Genomic DNA, 16,747 nt, shown 5'->3' on the forward strand with positions numbered 1-16,747 from the left:
CCAAGTGTGTCGCTGTAACTAAAAGTCAATAAATTTGTCCATGTAAGAACAAGTGTCATGTAATGAGGCAAATATAGCGCCTGAAATGCGCATTTCTTAAAGACATAAACACCAAGAAAACATCGGTGCACACATTCCGTATATCAAGCTAGCTGCTTAGCGGAATCGCATTACTCCGTAGCGAGTTGGCGCTGCCACAAAGGTAAGTGTGGGGCGCACGCCCGGCGTTTGAGGCCATGCGGCGACGGCGACCGATGCCGCACGCGCATGCCCCCATCCCATGCTGCATCTCTCGCAAGTACGAGAGCGGTTGAGAGCGGTTGCCCTTCTCCTCCGGCGATCGTGTCGAGGGTATGCATTCCTGCAGCGGAGCAGCCATCGTAGACATGGCGGCCGACTCCGTCGGCGATTGAATGACGGCGGATCTACTCGTTGGGTCGCGTTGACTTCATTCCGGCCGCCCTGCACGATGAAGATGTAGTTGGCCAGGATCCGCCAGGACTGGGCGGAGTCGTCACCCCCGCAACCGACGTCGGGCTATGGGCGCGCAGCATGGCAAGGAAAACCGTGGAAGCGCGTCATCCGTTGGAAGTAGTAGTCACGGGAACAAGCTGACAAAACATGGCCAGAAACAAAAGGCGAAGGACATCAGGCTGTCCTCTGTGTCGGCGAACATATTCACCGAGCACAGCGGTACGTGTTTTGCTCCCTGATCGGTTAGAAGTGTTTGTGCATGAACGAGTTAGGGTGTTTTCGTGGACGTCGCTTAGGCCTAGCGGTTTGACGGATAGATGTTTTTCCGTCATCTCAATCCGTTCGTTTCTAAGCCCTTGCATTTTGTGTTGCTTCTTGCACTGACGTTCAGGAAATCTGTACAGTTAGAACATGGCTGTTGTGTCCATGGATTATTGTTGAAGGTAGCTGTGATGGAGTTTCCCAACATTTGCTTTTGACAACAAGTAGGGCTCAACTTGCTGCCCTGCACGTTCCGGCATGTCAGTGATGTCGCCGGTTAATACTCTTGGGGCTATTTTGATGCTGGCTTTCATTTTAGTTTAGTTGCACATGCTACTACGATGTTAAACAGCGTCGGCAGAAGGGTACTAGAGTTGTGATAATTTTGTTTTTGTACAATCGCATTGTTCTTAACTGCAGCCCACTTACTCTGCAGGAAGAAATGCTAATAAAAATAAAGAAAGCTCTATCTGGTAACATTTATAAGCCGCCAAGAAAGAGCATTAACAAAGCAACATCACATGCTTCCTTGACTGCGCCAGACCCGCGGAAGCCGACGTGAGCAAAGTGATATGACCTCCACATAAGGGTGTTTCTCTGGTACGCTGCTATTGCCTCCTCACGGCCTGTTGCAAAGAGCGATGGCAAGAAATCATGTCAACAAAAACACTCGAGCACTGCTGATAGTTTATCAAGCACATCATCCGTTTATTGCACTGTGCAATATTACAATTCCGCATAACTGGGAATGAGCCCAAACAGGTGGTTTAGAAATGGCCTAGAAGGTTGCATATTCCACGACCCATCTCAGTATACCATTGCTATTTAGTATCGGGAATTGTTTGTTATTGCTACGGCTACCTGTAAAAAAGATAGTTGGGTGTTGTATTGGGGTATGCATATTTAAAAGTGAACTGAATAGTTTTTTTAATACAAGCAAGCTGGCCTAATAATTGTAATTGTTAGTGGTAGCTCAAAAAGTGAGCATAAGGTTTATATGTCAGCTTGTGTGAACCTTGACCTGGGAGGTTATGGCTTTTATGGAAACTGGAGATGCCTCAGTTGCACATAGTGCACTGGTGCATTGGTGGCCTTTGAGGGGAAAATAGAATAGTGTATATTTGTAGTGGAATGGACTTCTTGTCTACACATGTGCTTATGGGCTCTTTGCATGTGCATACTGGTAATGTCTGACCCTTCTAGGTGTACATGCAGTGCCCACAGTGCACATTTGTACGTTTTAGGGTGTTCAGAAAGTTGCTTAAGCTGAAAGTTGCTTAAGTTGTGTATCAAGTAGCCACTTTGACTTAGAGGGGCAAAAACAAAAAGCACATTTAACTGGGGAGGGTGGGGGGAGAGGGGTGACCAAATCCCCCTTCCTCTGCACTTCTGATGCCACTGATGTTAAAGATTTGTCTTTTAGTCTTTGTCACTTCTACTTTATATGCTTAGTGCTCATTTTGTTTGTCGAGTGCATGCAATATAAGACCGCTCGCATAGAGCACATGCTTTAGATAGCAATGTTTTCGTGTCCTCGTTTGGAAATGCATTGCTCAATACATATGGCACACCATCAGGAGTGCCACACAAGTGCTGTTGAAAGCAAAGCCTGTCTCACCTAAGAGGTTGGCACCCATAGGTTTAGATGCTTGTGGAAGTCGCAAATTCTGCCTGTGAAACCCTTGTGTCTCACCCAGGAAACTGATCTGGGAACTCTTATGAAAGGCAGTGCAAGCCATTTAAAGGGATTTTCTTGCAATATGAAACTTATGAAGAAGGTCCCATAGTCCTTAGACTGTGAGACCTCCTCCTGTACACTGCCTTCTTCAATAAAAATTGTCAGTATGTGAGAAATTCTTTTAAAGATAGTGATTCAGCGAGCTTGCAAAGAGGTGCTTGTGTGTGTCTTCTATATTTTGTGTTTTCCTAGCATGCTAAAAAACTCTGTAATTGAATACCAAGAGTTAAACCCTGCATGTTGCTGACCAAATGTGCAAACCTTAAAAGCATTATTTGTGCACAATTGACAAGCATCTGACATGTTATTGGAAACTTTGGTGAGAAGTGCATGGTGGTACCATATGACTGTCAAAGCCCTGATGTTTTTTACCCTGCACTGGTCTCTTCTCTAGAAGCCCACTATGTAATCATACTTTGTGTAAAAGTTACGTACCTGTGATGTTATTAAGTGCCAACTTGTTTCTGAATTACATGAACTGTTAAGCGTTCGACAGAAATCCGTCTGGTCAGGAAACATGCTACTGCTGTCTAACATGACCTGTTATAATTAACAATAGTAGAACAAGGAATGCCTCTGAAGCCAATATTTCGACAAGGGGACTTGTCTTGGTTAGGGCAGCAACTGCTTTCCTTAGTCAAGTTTTTATGTACACGTAGCTCCTCCCCTCCCCCCTAATAAGGGAAGAGGAGAAGAATAAGAAGGTGTGTGGAGTAAGGGGAAGCACTGGTGGCTTGGGATGTGTCGTGGCACCATAGCTAGTTCAGCATTCTTTTTTCCCCGCTCATCCATGTTGGCTACAGCTGCAAGTTGGAGGTGGTGTGTTCACAAGAATGGCAGCACATTGTGGCTGTGACTACCTCAATTCTTGAATTCACATTCTTTTGTCAGTGCCTGTAGCAGTCAAGCAGGAGTGTGCATTACAGGTTGCATTTCGTTTGGTGGTGTGGTTTTTTTTCTGTTGTGGTACTTGCTGTAGAAGACATGAGAACTACCTTTTTCATCTGAGCACCTGAGTTTCTTTAGGTGTTGCCATATGGTTTGTGGCCTTTGTACAGTGCAAGGTAGCAGCATTCAACACACATGGAAATGGCAGGACACACTGTATTGGACATTGGCTGCAAAACCAGCAGTGCACATTGTGGGCATTTACAATTTGTGAAATTCAACATGAAGTGCTAATAATGCATGTAAAGACTTGAACGTAGAAAACATGGTGGCACCCTTCAATGCGGTAGCGGCCTGCTTCATACCAATTGACTCATAGCCGCACATAATTCTATTTCATAGACTCCAGTAAATGGGAGTGCTGGCTTTGATTTTATGTGATCTCATTTTGGCAAAAATGTATTGGCAATAACTTAGCACTGTTTCTAGATGTGTTCTCAATTTTTCGTGCATATAGTCTAACAGAAGAGAGTAGCCACAAGAACAATGCTGAAAGGATACTGTGACTAAATTTAGAGCTTTCAGCAGTTTAAGAAAATCTTCAGTCCGACACATGCTCTGTAATTATGGTACCAATAGAGAGATCATGTCTCTAAATTTTAGTTACTGGCAGAGTGTTACCTTTAGATAAGAAATTATATGTTTGCAGCAGCATAAAAGGTCGCACAAAGATTAAGAGTCATTATACTGCTATGAAACATAACATCACAATGAAATAAGGGGCGCGTACCACATGACGACATAAATATGTACAACTGCTGCCAAGTGTGCATTTTTTTTCATCAGACATTATTTCTTTGCTGCTCGAGGCTTTTGTGCTATTATTTATTTACTGTGCCTGTAACAAGGGGATGGGGAGTTTTTTATGAAAAGTGGTGCTTCTCTGCACTATCTCATCGCATTGCCTAGTATGTGAAACCTTGAGCCCATTATTATCTGCTTGGCACTTCAACTCACACGTTTCCTATGTGCTTTTTCTCCTTGCATCCTTTTGGCTCCCTCAAGGACATTTCGTTGTCTTTTTTTCATTATCTGTCTCAGCTGTGCTGGCATTTGGAGAGTTCCCCAGCCATCCCTCCAAATACTGAACAGGTAGCTGGGGTGCATTTGTGAATGACCAGTGAAAAACAAATTTTGGGTAGTTGCTACCTCCCCTTGCTCCCTTTATAGCCCCCCCCCCCCCCCCCCCCCCCCGCATCATCACCAGCCTATGTATGTCCAAACAGCTGATGGAAGGGGTTGGTTTGTGGCCGTTCTTACTTTCTTCTTGTGCTATGCATGTAAGGACAGTGGCAGGAAAACACGGACAAACAAACGGTGTGCAAATACTTGCAGCTGGTTTATTAGTGTCAGGTCACATATATATAAAGGGTAACGATCACATTGAAGTAAAACACAAGTACAAGAGAAAAAGAAAATTTCGCAGAGACACTTAAGACTGCTTACAATGCGAAAGCATGGTAGTCCCTTTGGTGAAATGTTTTTTTTTTTCCCTGTGCGTTCCTTGTCTGCGCAAGCTCTTGCCTGCATTTTAGCTGCATTTTAGCTGCGCCTCAGTAAGGCCAAATGAAAACGTGCCAAGCGTCTCAACGTGCCCACTTGCCTGTGAGGAGTTCATAACTTGAAGGACCGCTCAGCGGTGTTTAATTGGACATTAATGCGTTTTATTTTATATACTCATGACGTGGTGCCACCACCTACCTATTGGCTGCACCATCACGTGCCCAACAACACAAGCACTAGGCCGCATGTTTAGCAGGGTGTCTACCAACCGGGAAAACCGGGAATTCTCAGGGAATTCGAATAGTCTGGAAATATCAGGGAAAACTCAGGGAACTTGTGCTTTTATCAGGGGAAATTAACTGCAACTTTATTGAAAGGGAACGAAAGTCGTGTTAATGCTGGCTCTAGTAACAGAGGAATTGCAACGAATCGTCATTGACGCCGTGGCATTGGCACGGGGTATTGCCAGAGTAGTTAACAACCGATTTTCCAGACTCCCGATTTTTCGAACATGCCCGATAATTCGCACGACTTTGCGGCACCACCACGTACTCCATATAGTCAATGTATATTGTACTGACTGCCAATCTGAAATGGCATTAATCATGCCACTATCGCCGCCATTTTGATTATCTCGCCGCCTCGAACCGGCACTCTCGCACGCAGATCCGCTGGCAGCCGTAGCCACCACCGCGGCAACGTTAGGTCTAGCTGCTTCTACGTTCGCTATTAAGCTTCTTGCCGTGCTGTGCTCTGTTTTTCACTGAAAGAATTCGCCGCTGTCAGCAGTGGCACCGACTCCGCCTTTGTAGTCCTCGCAATTGGCTTCGAAGCTCGCAGAGCACAGTGCGTTGCGCAATGCCAGTCTCCGAAAGTTGGCTTTGCCTTAATACAGCAGTGCTACGCGGCGATGAATAAGAAGCGTAGGAAGGGGCAATTGTCACGGGACACAGTATGCATTCCTTAATTATACAGGCGTGCACCCCCGTCTCCTGTCACAGTACGAGCACCGATATGTCTAATAAGTGTACTGCAGGCCTTAAGAAATTTTTCGGACGTGCCTGTGGCAATCTTAGCCCTTAATGGCAGTTAAAGACATGCATTCATTTTTTATTGAAAGAATTCGCTGCTGTCAGCAATGGCATAGACTCCGCCTATGTGGTCCTCACGATTGACTGAGAAGCTTGGAAAGCACGGTGCGTTGCAAAATGGCGGTTCCCGAAAGTCAGCTTCGCCTTTGTAGAAATGTTGCTTGGTGAACCATACGCAAAAGTATTGCAGTGAAGCATAACACACATGAGAAGGGGCTATTGCGACGGGTCACAGTATGTATTCCTTAGTATAAATGCATGCACCCGGTATTGCCTGTCACAGTACGAGCACCGATATGCCTAGTACGTGTACCGACAGGCCTTCAAGCGTTTTCGAATGTGCCTGTGGCGGTTTGAGCCCCTAAGGGCAGTAAATGACATGCATTTATTTTTTCTAACTGGCCAATTTTTCGAATGTTCTCGCGGCCCCTAGGGAGTCAGAAAAATCGGACGTTGACTGTACAACTGACCAAGAGGATGCTTCAAATGATCCATGGGGTGAACGCGTGGCAGAAGGAAGATGAGAACAGAAAGGACCAATGCACTGAGGAATTAACGAGTAAGGAAGCGTGCCGCCACCTCATTGAAGGAGCTTGAGCTCAAAAAACAAAGTGTTTGCTGACGCCGAGACCCAAGTGCCCCTCATTCAAACCAAAATAAGCTCTTTAAAGCAGTGAAACCCAACACTGGGATGTTGTGTACGGGCTGAGAGCATGTCAGGACAGTTGAGATTGACTTTCCAGCTGCTGAGAGAGAATCTTAGTTGTGACAAAGTTCAGGCCTCATACCAATGAGCTTGCTATTAGATGATATACATAGCTCATATTCAAAAATGTTTACTTATGTATGCATCTCCTTTTCATTCGTATTTGAAAATGTTCGACTCAATTTGGAATGAGCTTTACCATTTTTTTTTGCTGTTCCTTCTGTTTTCTCTTTAAATAACATAGATATTACTCCTTACTATCTAAACTGGATTAAGTCATTTTTTTGTTTCAACATGCTTACTAGAGAGTGGCAGCATCGAGCAACATGGTGTCAGCCTGTCTTGACATAAAACGAAGTTCTGGCTCATTCAGGGAATTGCGCAATGGTGCTCAGGTAAAACGTGGAAAACTCAGGGAATTTGGAAATGTCAACTTGGTAGACACCCTGGTTTAGTGAGCCAGATGGCTGCGACGTGATGTACACAATGACACATGCCTTAGGCACACATTTAGTCAATCAGAACCGTGGAGCTGCTGTGGCATCGGAGAAGCATGCTCGTCTCACACCTTGGAGGCCTGGATTCGATTCCCACTCTGACCGAAATTCACCTAATATTCTTTCCATAGCCATTACTTTACTTTGTTTGCAGGAACCTCCCTGAGAAATTTGACGTCAAACCGAGCATTTTTTTAACGTGTTTTTACTCTTTGCCATCGGCCATTTTTGGTACCATCATTCAGTCATGCAGCTGACATCGGATTTTTGTGTGATGGAGCGTACAGTGCTTTCGCATTAAAATACCCAAAGGCAATTGAAGATCGGAACGCATAAACATTGCTGGTGCTCACACAAGTCAGTTCAACAGATTACAGGTTTGCATGGCGCATTCTGTAAAAAAAATTACGCTTCAGTTAGCTGTACGGATAACATGCTGACACACTTCTTTCTTCCTGCAATATTATAAAGCGCTTCTTTAATCTCTCTTACATCCTTGTCACTTCCACGTGTGGTATCTCGGTCGCTCTGAATAGTGGAGCGCATGAGCATCTCTTGCAATGCGCACCAAGGTGACCTGCTCGCTGTAATTGTTAATGGCTGTATTGATGTTCACAAAGTCGCTCATTAACACCACGTCCTATTTGATCAGTATGTTCTTTGCCACATGTAAGGGGAATCCATTAGATTACCTCCTTGGCACATTGTGCAAATGTGTCCTTGTGCTGCACTGTGCATCCTTTTTTGTCTTTTTGATTTTCATTTACTGTGGTGCATAAACCCTTAAGCTTGTATGTCATGGAAAACAAATCTGTAACATGATGTCTTTCACCTAATCTTTGTGACGCGATGTGATACTCTGTGTGAATATGGTGTAACTGCTTTACTGAAATTAGCTTTTTCTTTTTTCTTAGTGTTTAGTGGACCTTTTACTTTGAACATTCTTTCACTGATTCCTGTTAGCATGCCTTCGGGGTAACCACTGTCCTTTTAATTTTTCCAGCCGTATTCTAAGGCTATGTTCCACAAGGTGGTGGCATGATTCTCAATTGCCTGCTTCACACATGACATAATCAACTTAAAATGGTACCAACAGGTGTGTTTTTTTTAAGTGTTACTTCTGTATCTAAGAGCTGTATTGTTGACTGTACTGATTTCTCACATGTAAACTCTAGAACTATGTGTGCAAATAGCCTCATTGTCAGTACCTGATATGGCTGTGGGTTTTCAACTATGAAGGAAATATTCTACTTGTATAATACATGCCGAGACATCTGACCCCTTAAACTGTTTTGCTAGCTTGCGTCACCTACCACCAAAAACAGGTCACACAATACAGATGCTATACACGAACCTATTTAAATGCCTTCTCACTGGGTAAACATACTGCCTTTGATTTCTTTGATACGTGAACTTGGGTACGTCTTCAACAGGTCCAAAAATAGAAGGGACATTTTGAAAGTAAGTTTTGTCATTTATTTTCACATGGAAACCTTATTGGCAAAAGAAAAAAGATACACCATGACATCATGAACTATACACCTTGCATTATTTTTCCGCATAGTCGCCACCCACATTGAGACATTTGTTGTAGCGTGCAATCACTTTGAAGAAACCACTCTTAAATCTAAGTGCCCTGCGGTGCAAGGAATTGTTGCGCAGCCTGCTCCACCTCAGCATTGTTTTGGAAGTGACGTCTTGAGAGTGCGGCTTTCAATGCAGGGAACAGGTGCCCATTCTTACTGGATAACAGCATGCACTTCCATTGGCGACCATGTTGTCAGCACACGTCTGTCTGCCATCGGGATTTGTACTGCAATAACCTCAAGCATGCCGGTCTGCCGCTACTCTCTCTTCTTCCGCACTCTGCGCATACATTATTCCTCCTCCACTGACACTCCTTCCGTCGTTAAACCAGCAATGGGCTTGGATTGTTATGGCGATTGTTTGTTTCACTTGGTGTACCATCTTCTCTATAAGAAAAATGATGGCACCTACTTCGGAGCGTCCCTTGTACATTTAGACTACACCCAAGTGTCCACTGCAAAACCGCCTCTCCCTGCATTCTCCAATTACCTCTGTATTGCTCTAGCTGTCCGCATCTTATACCTGTAAATTTTCTAATTTCATCACACCACTTAGTTCTCTGCCGTCCTCGACTGTGCTTCCCTTCCCTTGGCACAAATTCTGTAACTCTAATAAACCACTGGTTACCCGCCCTATGCATTGGGCCTGCCCTGCTTCATTTTTCAAGTGAAGCTTGTATTGGCTCACCAGTTTCGGTGGCTATATGGTCACGGAAAAAAACCCAGGTTCTCCCAGAGCAGAGAAGCTGCAGGAAAGAGTGGTCTGATGAGTTGACAGCTGCGCTGGTGCTGGAGTGCGAGTCATTAGCAAGCATTCCAGCTGCATAGGTGCGCGCTCATGCCACGCACGCAACCAATCAGAGCCTTTTCGCTTACGCCGGGGAGGGAAAGGGCAGGAAAGAGTTTTGCGTGTGCTGTGCCGGCTTCATTTCCGTTCAGTTCATTCTTGGAAAATGGATGGGACGACTATGCATTGTGCATTCCCCCGATGAACTGTCAGCCTTCAACAAGCGGTGGCGAGAACTCGCCTGTGAAAGGGCTCGCTGTTGGCGCTTGATCCAGCCGCCCGAGCCCACACAATCTGACAGCAACAAGAAGAATATCCTGAGCTGAGGGAGCGGCAGGCTGAAGCAATCCGGTACCATTACCTATGGGTTACTTAACAGTGACGAAAATCAGGTGCACGCAGGACAAGCTTCGCTTACCTCCATTTTCCGATAGGGGAAAGGTTGGTCATTTTTTATTCTAAATGCCAACTAGAATATTGGCTGCCCATGTTTGCTCTATAATCCACACTGCTGTCTTCCTGTCTCTTAATGTTATGCTTACCATTTTTTCTTCAATCACTTGTTACATGGTCCTTGACTTCTCAAGCTCTTTTGTTAACCTCCTAGGTTCTGCCCCATATGTTAATACCGGTAGAATGCAAGGAGGGTTCACTTCTCTTTTCAAGGCAAATGGTAAGCTGCAGGTCATGACCTGGTAATGCCTGCTGTATATGCCCCAGCCCATTATTATTCTGTAAATTTCCTTATCATGATCATGGTCTCTTGTAAGTGGCCTAGATAAACATACTCTTGTACAGATTCTAGAGGCTGATTGCAAATCATGAATTTTCATTCTCTTGCCAGGCTATTCAATGTTACCTTTGTTTCCTGTATATTATCTTCAATCCTACTCTTGCGCTTAGTCGGCTAAGGTCCTAAATCGTTTGTTGGAAGTCACCTCCATCATAGACGGAAGAGTGCCGATAATTTCTTCTGCAAACGGTAGGTTGCTGATGTATTCACCTTAATCCCCCCTCCTAATCCTTCCCAGTCAGTGCCCGTCCTAGTCTCTTTCTATATGGCATTTGTAGATTATGGAAAGGGGTCGATATCTTAGAGATACCAACAGTCATGGAGGTACTGCATAGTCAAGGAGTACAGGAAGCATACATGAATATATTAGCAAATTTCTATAAAGAGCAAATCTGCCGATCAAAAAAAGTGTCAGGAAGAGACTATCTCCAATGCAATTTGCTGCATGTCTAAGAAGTACTTAAGCTATAGAAGTATCAGCTGCGTACCTGCATCGAAAAGATGTTTGTGACAGGTGCCATTGAATCAAAATTGTGCTGTTGAGTATGAGGGAGCTGGTTCGATTCCTGATCACAGCAGCTGCATTCTGATAAGGGCAGAATGTAACAGTGTATGTGTACCACGCTTTGGGTGCACATTAAAGGACCACAGGTGGTTAAAATTAATCTTGAGCCCTTCCATTACAGCATCTCCCATAACCCATGTGTTGCTCTGCCCAACCATTAAAGTCACATGAGCACCTAGATTGCATTATGGGCCTCCTTGATTATCTGCTTCTAGCTCCTCACAGGCTTCCAAAGTTCCTCGCAAGACAGTTGTTTTTCTGTGTTAGCTCTGCCCACTGAAGCACTCAGTTATGGTAGCTATTCATTTTCTTGGGCTGGGTTTCACTGGCTCCACCTGGACTCTCAAACCCACCAGGACAATTTGGTCTCAAAACATTCCAGAAGGTCTCTGGAAACTATGAGCTGACAAAAACAGGTGATGCATATATGCCCAGCCTTAGGCTGCTTGGTTGATCGCAATATGAGCACTCACTTAAAAGCTGTCCATTTTGTAAAGGGAATGATTATTTCTTTTCCCTATCTTTTGTTGGTCTCTGTATCCTCCCCATTCAGCTCTCCCATGCTGTGCGATCTCCTGCATCTTTATCTAACTGGCTATTCCACCCAGCTTACCTTGCTACCTCCTGCTCTTCGTTGGGATTAGAGCTTTGTGTTTGCAGTTATTACACTGCCTCTCTCCTTGAGTATGTTTTGCCTCTTCCAAATGCTACCAGCCATTTGCTGCCTAGTGTAGGTGCATGCATTGTAACCATTGACTTCTTTTTGTGCATCCTTTATGCAAGCTCAATTTTTCAGAAGCGCTCATTCTGTGCTCTCTTGCATTTATGACCTGTGTTTTCTGTGTTTTGTAAATAGCAACAAGGTGGGTCCCTTACGTTCTTCTTTATCCCTTGCAGGCAAATTTGCACTCTTGGCTGCTCTGATGCTTTTTATTCTTTAATGCTGCATACCTCACACAGTATCTGTTTATACAAAGTTAGATTGTTTATTTTAAATAATAATAATAATAATATAAATATAGTCTTGCACGTTGAAAACAGTGGCGCGGATCGCAATCTTGTTAGCTATTAGGATGCAGTGGACTGTGCCAGTATATGCGAGTGCTATGCACATAGTGTTTCTGCCCCATTGTTTTAGTGTATCCTTAGCAGCCTTAAATCAAAGTGTAGGATAGGATAGGAATAAACTTTATTTGTTCAACGGTTATTGCTGTTGGTGCCCGGGGCTGGGCTGCCAGGGGTCCATTGCCCGAGGAAAATCTTCCGAGATCCTCGGCAATGGCCCTGGCCTGCTGGACGGCCCACTCCTGGTCTTCGGGTGCCTCGCTGAGGAGGGCGGCTTGCCATCTCTCAGCGAGGTGCCCTGCTTCAGAGGGTCCTGCTGTTGTCTACCCCCTTTCTCTTGGTCCTTCTTCCTCATGGCGTTGGCATTCCCAAAGCACATGGGCCATATCGACTCATTCGTGCTCGCACCACGGGCAGCTGAGTGACGGGTGCAGCGCGGGCCACAGGCAGAGCAGGTAGTATGGGTTGCTGAAAGTGCCCGTTTGCAACCGTCTCAGCTCAATCGCCTGGGACCTGTCTAGCCGCCCGTGTGGTTGTGGATATTTCCTTCGTTCCTTCCTGTAGTGACCTAGTACCTCTCGGTACGTGGCCACAAACTCCTTGACATCGCGGTCGGCGTCCCCATGGTCCCCAGCTCCGTCTGCTGCGATTTGGATTGTGTTGGTAATTACAGCGGCGGCGCCGGACGGGTTGGCCGTCATCACTCCTCCGCTGGGGTCCCGCACAACAATGGCAGCGGCTGCCCTCTGGGTGACCGCGTCGCGGCGAGGTGGGCACGCTCGTTGTGGTTGGGCGGGGTGTCAGTGTGTCTTCGGCCGTTAGCATTGTTGTTGTCGTGGCTGTTGTTGTTGTTGTTAGTGCCAAGCTCCCCGACGTGTGCGGGGAACCACTTGAGGGACTTGTTTGTAATCGTGCCGGACCCGAAGTCCTTGGCCCTGGCGCTAGGCATGCGCGGCACATCCGTGAACATCCAACCTTTGGCGTAGTTCCGAATCGCTGAGTTGGAGTCGCTAATGATCAGGCTATCCTCCGCACCTCCGTGGAGTACCGCAAGGGCTATGGCCATCTCCTCCGCTGCTTCGGCCCACGGCAGCCTCGCTGATGCTGTGACTTGGATCCTTCCCTTCGTATCTATGACTGCCATGGAGAAGATGGGTGCCGCTGCCGTCGGCCGGTCGTGTCGATATTGCTGCTGTTGCTGCTGCCGTTTTTGTCGTAGTAGTAGTGATGGTGGTGTTGATAAATCCGGTTCGTCTCGCACATTCCGTTGTAGTGGCGGTGATGGTTGTCGTCGCCATCACGGTCACCGGCTGGCCGCGGGTACCTGGCTGCATCGACAAAGAGGATGCCTTCTCGCCTTTCGTGCTCCTCGAGGATTGCTACCGCCCTGCGTTTCTGTCTTTGCACGTCATGCACCGGGTGCATGTTCTTCGGCATGTTTTTTGTCTGTATGTCGTCGCTGACTTCCGGTAGCAGTGTTTCCTTCAGTCCCTGCGCCTCGCGATATCGAATCCCGAGCAGGTCTAGGATTCGTCTTCCCGTTCTGGTGCTCGATAGCCTCTCCAGCTGCGAAATTCTCTGTGCCTCGGCGATCTCCTCGAGTGTGTTGTGTACGCCCAGCTCGAGGAGTCTTTGGGTTGGCTTGTACTGGGGTACTCCCAGGGCGGTCGTGAACACCCTGCGGATTGCCACGTTCAGCTTGTCCGTTTTGCTCTTGTTCCAGTCCGCGTACGCGGTGACATACGCCGTGTGGCACAGCGCGTACGCCTGTATCAGCCTCGTAACGTTGTCTTCCTTGATTCCTTTCCTCTTGTTCGCGATCTGCCGCATGAGGTGTGTGGTGGCGGCCACTTTCTTCTGCAGTCGGGCAACCATTCTCTTCCAGCCACAGGCCGAGCACTCGCAACTTGGACACAGTCGGTATTCGGGTCCCCTTCCTCGTCGTGACGCGGACGCCCAAGCCTGAAGCCAAGCCTGTAAGCCTGAAGTTTCAAACTCCTGTGCCAGCATTGCAAAGATTACACTTGTCATCAATGCAGTTGTGTTCATCATCAAGTAAATTGTACTAAAGAGCCAGCTGGAAAGCAACGTCACCATGAGTCGGTAGCTCCAGGGAGCGTGCTTCCTAGTAGAGACACCACAGCTGCGAGCCGACTGCCCACTCCATTTTGCCCTGGATAGAGCCGGTTGCCCTGGATTACCGGGCCACAGGACTGTAACGTTTTTTTCCTTTACTTGTCCGGGATCTAGCTGGCTTCCAGAATGCCATAAATTTTTGAAGCCCTTTGTTTTGCTGCCTTATAGATGGTTATGCCATTTATAACTCCATTTACATTTATATTTTGCTGGTCAGTATTAAATGCCGTTTGGGTCTTCCATTTCACACTTTGCATAGTATACTACCACTTTATACCAGCAAAATGCTGCATTGTTGCGCCTTTTTGCTCAAATTGCATTCACTAAGGTGTAGAGCATCATGTAGCTGTGAACGAATTTTCTATGAATTGTGGATTGTCTTAGGAACCTATTTCCTGGGGAACTTCTTTGCACAGTGTGGCCTAGATGCAATTTTATTATTTTTATTTATTTTTCTTTTAGTAGCTGTTTATAGGTTATTTTGCTGCAATTGATAATTTCTGGAATGACAATTATTTAGTTAATTCTAAGGATTCTTGTTCAGCTATCAGCTGAGAACTGATATTGTTTGAGCATTCACTGTAATTATGGAGAAAATGTAGCAAAAGTTAATATTTTGAGATTGTGCAAAAGAAGCCACTGTAAAGTTCCTTATTAAGAAAAATGACAAAATTTGTTTCTTTAGCCACTAGCAATGTAGTCATCCCCATTATTGCTTACTCTTTTCTACTTGCTGTTCCGATTTCTGGCATATTTAATTTTACCACTGTTACCATTGAACTGGACTTGAAGTGGCACCATGTAAGCCACATGACACTTAAAGGACTTCAATTTTTTTTAAAGGTATGGTGATCATTATTGAATAAGAGATTAAAAGAACACATAGAGAAATACCAAGTCAGTATAGACTAGCAAGTTATCCTTTAATGACCGTACTTGCCTTTTCTTGGTAGAAAAAAAAGATCACCAGTGAAGAAGCTAAAGATCAAACTTCCTTTTTACAGCCAAGCTGTTAAGAGATGTTCTACAGTTATTTTCTTCTAACTACGACGGCCTTGTACAATGGCATGGGTGGTATCACATGTTAATCAAACATCTGGAAAGGCTTTTTTGTGTATGCTGCATCTATTTTTATTGGGAAACGACTCGCTAATGGTAAATGGATGCTGCCAAAATTTCCAACATCAAGGGGAGCTGGCGTGGGAATTTCAAAGTGGCATCAGTGGTGAGCTGTCATTTGTGAATCCTTTTTGGGTTACCCAGCCTCAGCTCACACTAAGGTTGACCTATTTGCTATTCGAAAAAAGTAATCTATCAATCCATGCTGACAAAGTATTTCTGTTTGGTGTTCTTTTAAACTGTTTTCATATCTGAGAACATTATCAGGGTGTCTACCAACCGGGAATTCTCAGGGATTTTGAGTAGTCTGGAAAAAGTCAGGGAAAACTCAGGGAATTTGGGCCTCTATCAGGGAAAATTAGCGGCAATTTTATTGAAAGGTTCGAAAGTCGCGGTAATGCTGGATCGAGTAACAAACAGAAATTGTAATGAATCGTCTTTGATGCCCTGTCGTCGGCAGGAGGAGTTGCCAGTGTACAGTCAACGAGCTACTTTCCGGATTCCCACACCACGTACCCCATAGAGTCAACGTATAAAAACGTGTGAAATTTCCGACGCAAGAACTCTTCGCCGTCCGAATTTCCAGACGTTTTGCCGTGACCGCAGGTCTGACACGGCATTAATAAAAGCCACCACCACTGCCATTTTGATTACCTCGCCGCCTCGAACCGGCGCTCTCGCACGTAGATCCGCTGGCAGCCGTAACCACCAATGCGGCGACGTTCGCTATGCAGCTTCTTGCCGTTGGGTGCCGTGTTTTTTATTGAAAGAATTCGTTGCTGTCAGCAATGGCACGGACTCCGCCTTTGCGATCCTCGCGATTGGCTTCGAAGCTTGGAAAGCACGGTGCATTGTATAATGCCGGTTCCCGAAAGTCAGCTTCGCCTCTGTACAGAAATGTTACTTGGTGAAGCTTACACAAAAGTATTGCAGTGAAGCATAACAAGCGTGAGAAGGGGCCACGGAACATAGTATGTATTCCTTAATTATACACGCAGGCACCCGGTATGTCCTGTCACAGTACGAGCATCGATATGCCCAATATGTGTACCGACAGGACTTCTGAGCGTTTTCTAACGTGCCTGTGAAGGTTTGAGCCCCTAAGGGCAGTAAATGACACGGATTGATTTTTTTTCCAACTGGCCGATTTTTCGGACGTTTTCGCGGCCCCTAGGGAGTTCGAAAAATCGGTCGTGGACTGTGCAACTGACCAAGATGCTTAAAATGGTCCTTGGGGCGAACGAGTGGCGGAAGGCGCACAAGAACAGAAATTACCTACGCATTGAGGAATAAACGGAAATGGAGCTTGCTGCCGCCGTTTTGAAGGAGCTTGAGCTCAAAAAATAAAGTTTTGGCTGATGCCGAGACGCAGGTGTCCCTCATCCAAACCAAAATAAACTCTTTAAAGCAGTGAAACACAACACTCGGGTGTCGTGCGCGGGTTGAGAGTATGTCAGGACAGTTGAGGTTGACTTACG

General features: G+C 45.7%; 1 protein-coding gene across 2 annotated transcripts in view; it reads left to right on the top strand.

The window, feature by feature from the left end:
- Nucleotides 1-348: 348 nt before the first annotated feature.
- Nucleotides 349-16,747, top strand: part of Abl (tyrosine-protein kinase Abl) — a 139,927-nt gene continuing 123,528 nt past the window's right edge. Inside the window, exon 1 of one of the 2 annotated variants that reach the window (XM_050196415.3) lies at nt 349-693. In XM_050196415.3, the coding sequence (XP_050052372.1) occupies nt 540-693 (154 nt within the window). In that variant the 5' untranslated portion in view covers nt 349-539. Of the gene's footprint in view, nt 694-8,063; nt 8,315-16,747 lie in introns of those variants that run through there. The other variant, XM_055063538.2, reaches the window with a different exon arrangement.

The sequence above is a fragment of the Dermacentor andersoni genome, chromosome 1 (genome assembly GCF_023375885.2).
Source record: "Dermacentor andersoni chromosome 1, qqDerAnde1_hic_scaffold, whole genome shotgun sequence".
Taxonomy (NCBI): domain Eukaryota; kingdom Metazoa; phylum Arthropoda; class Arachnida; order Ixodida; family Ixodidae; genus Dermacentor; species Dermacentor andersoni.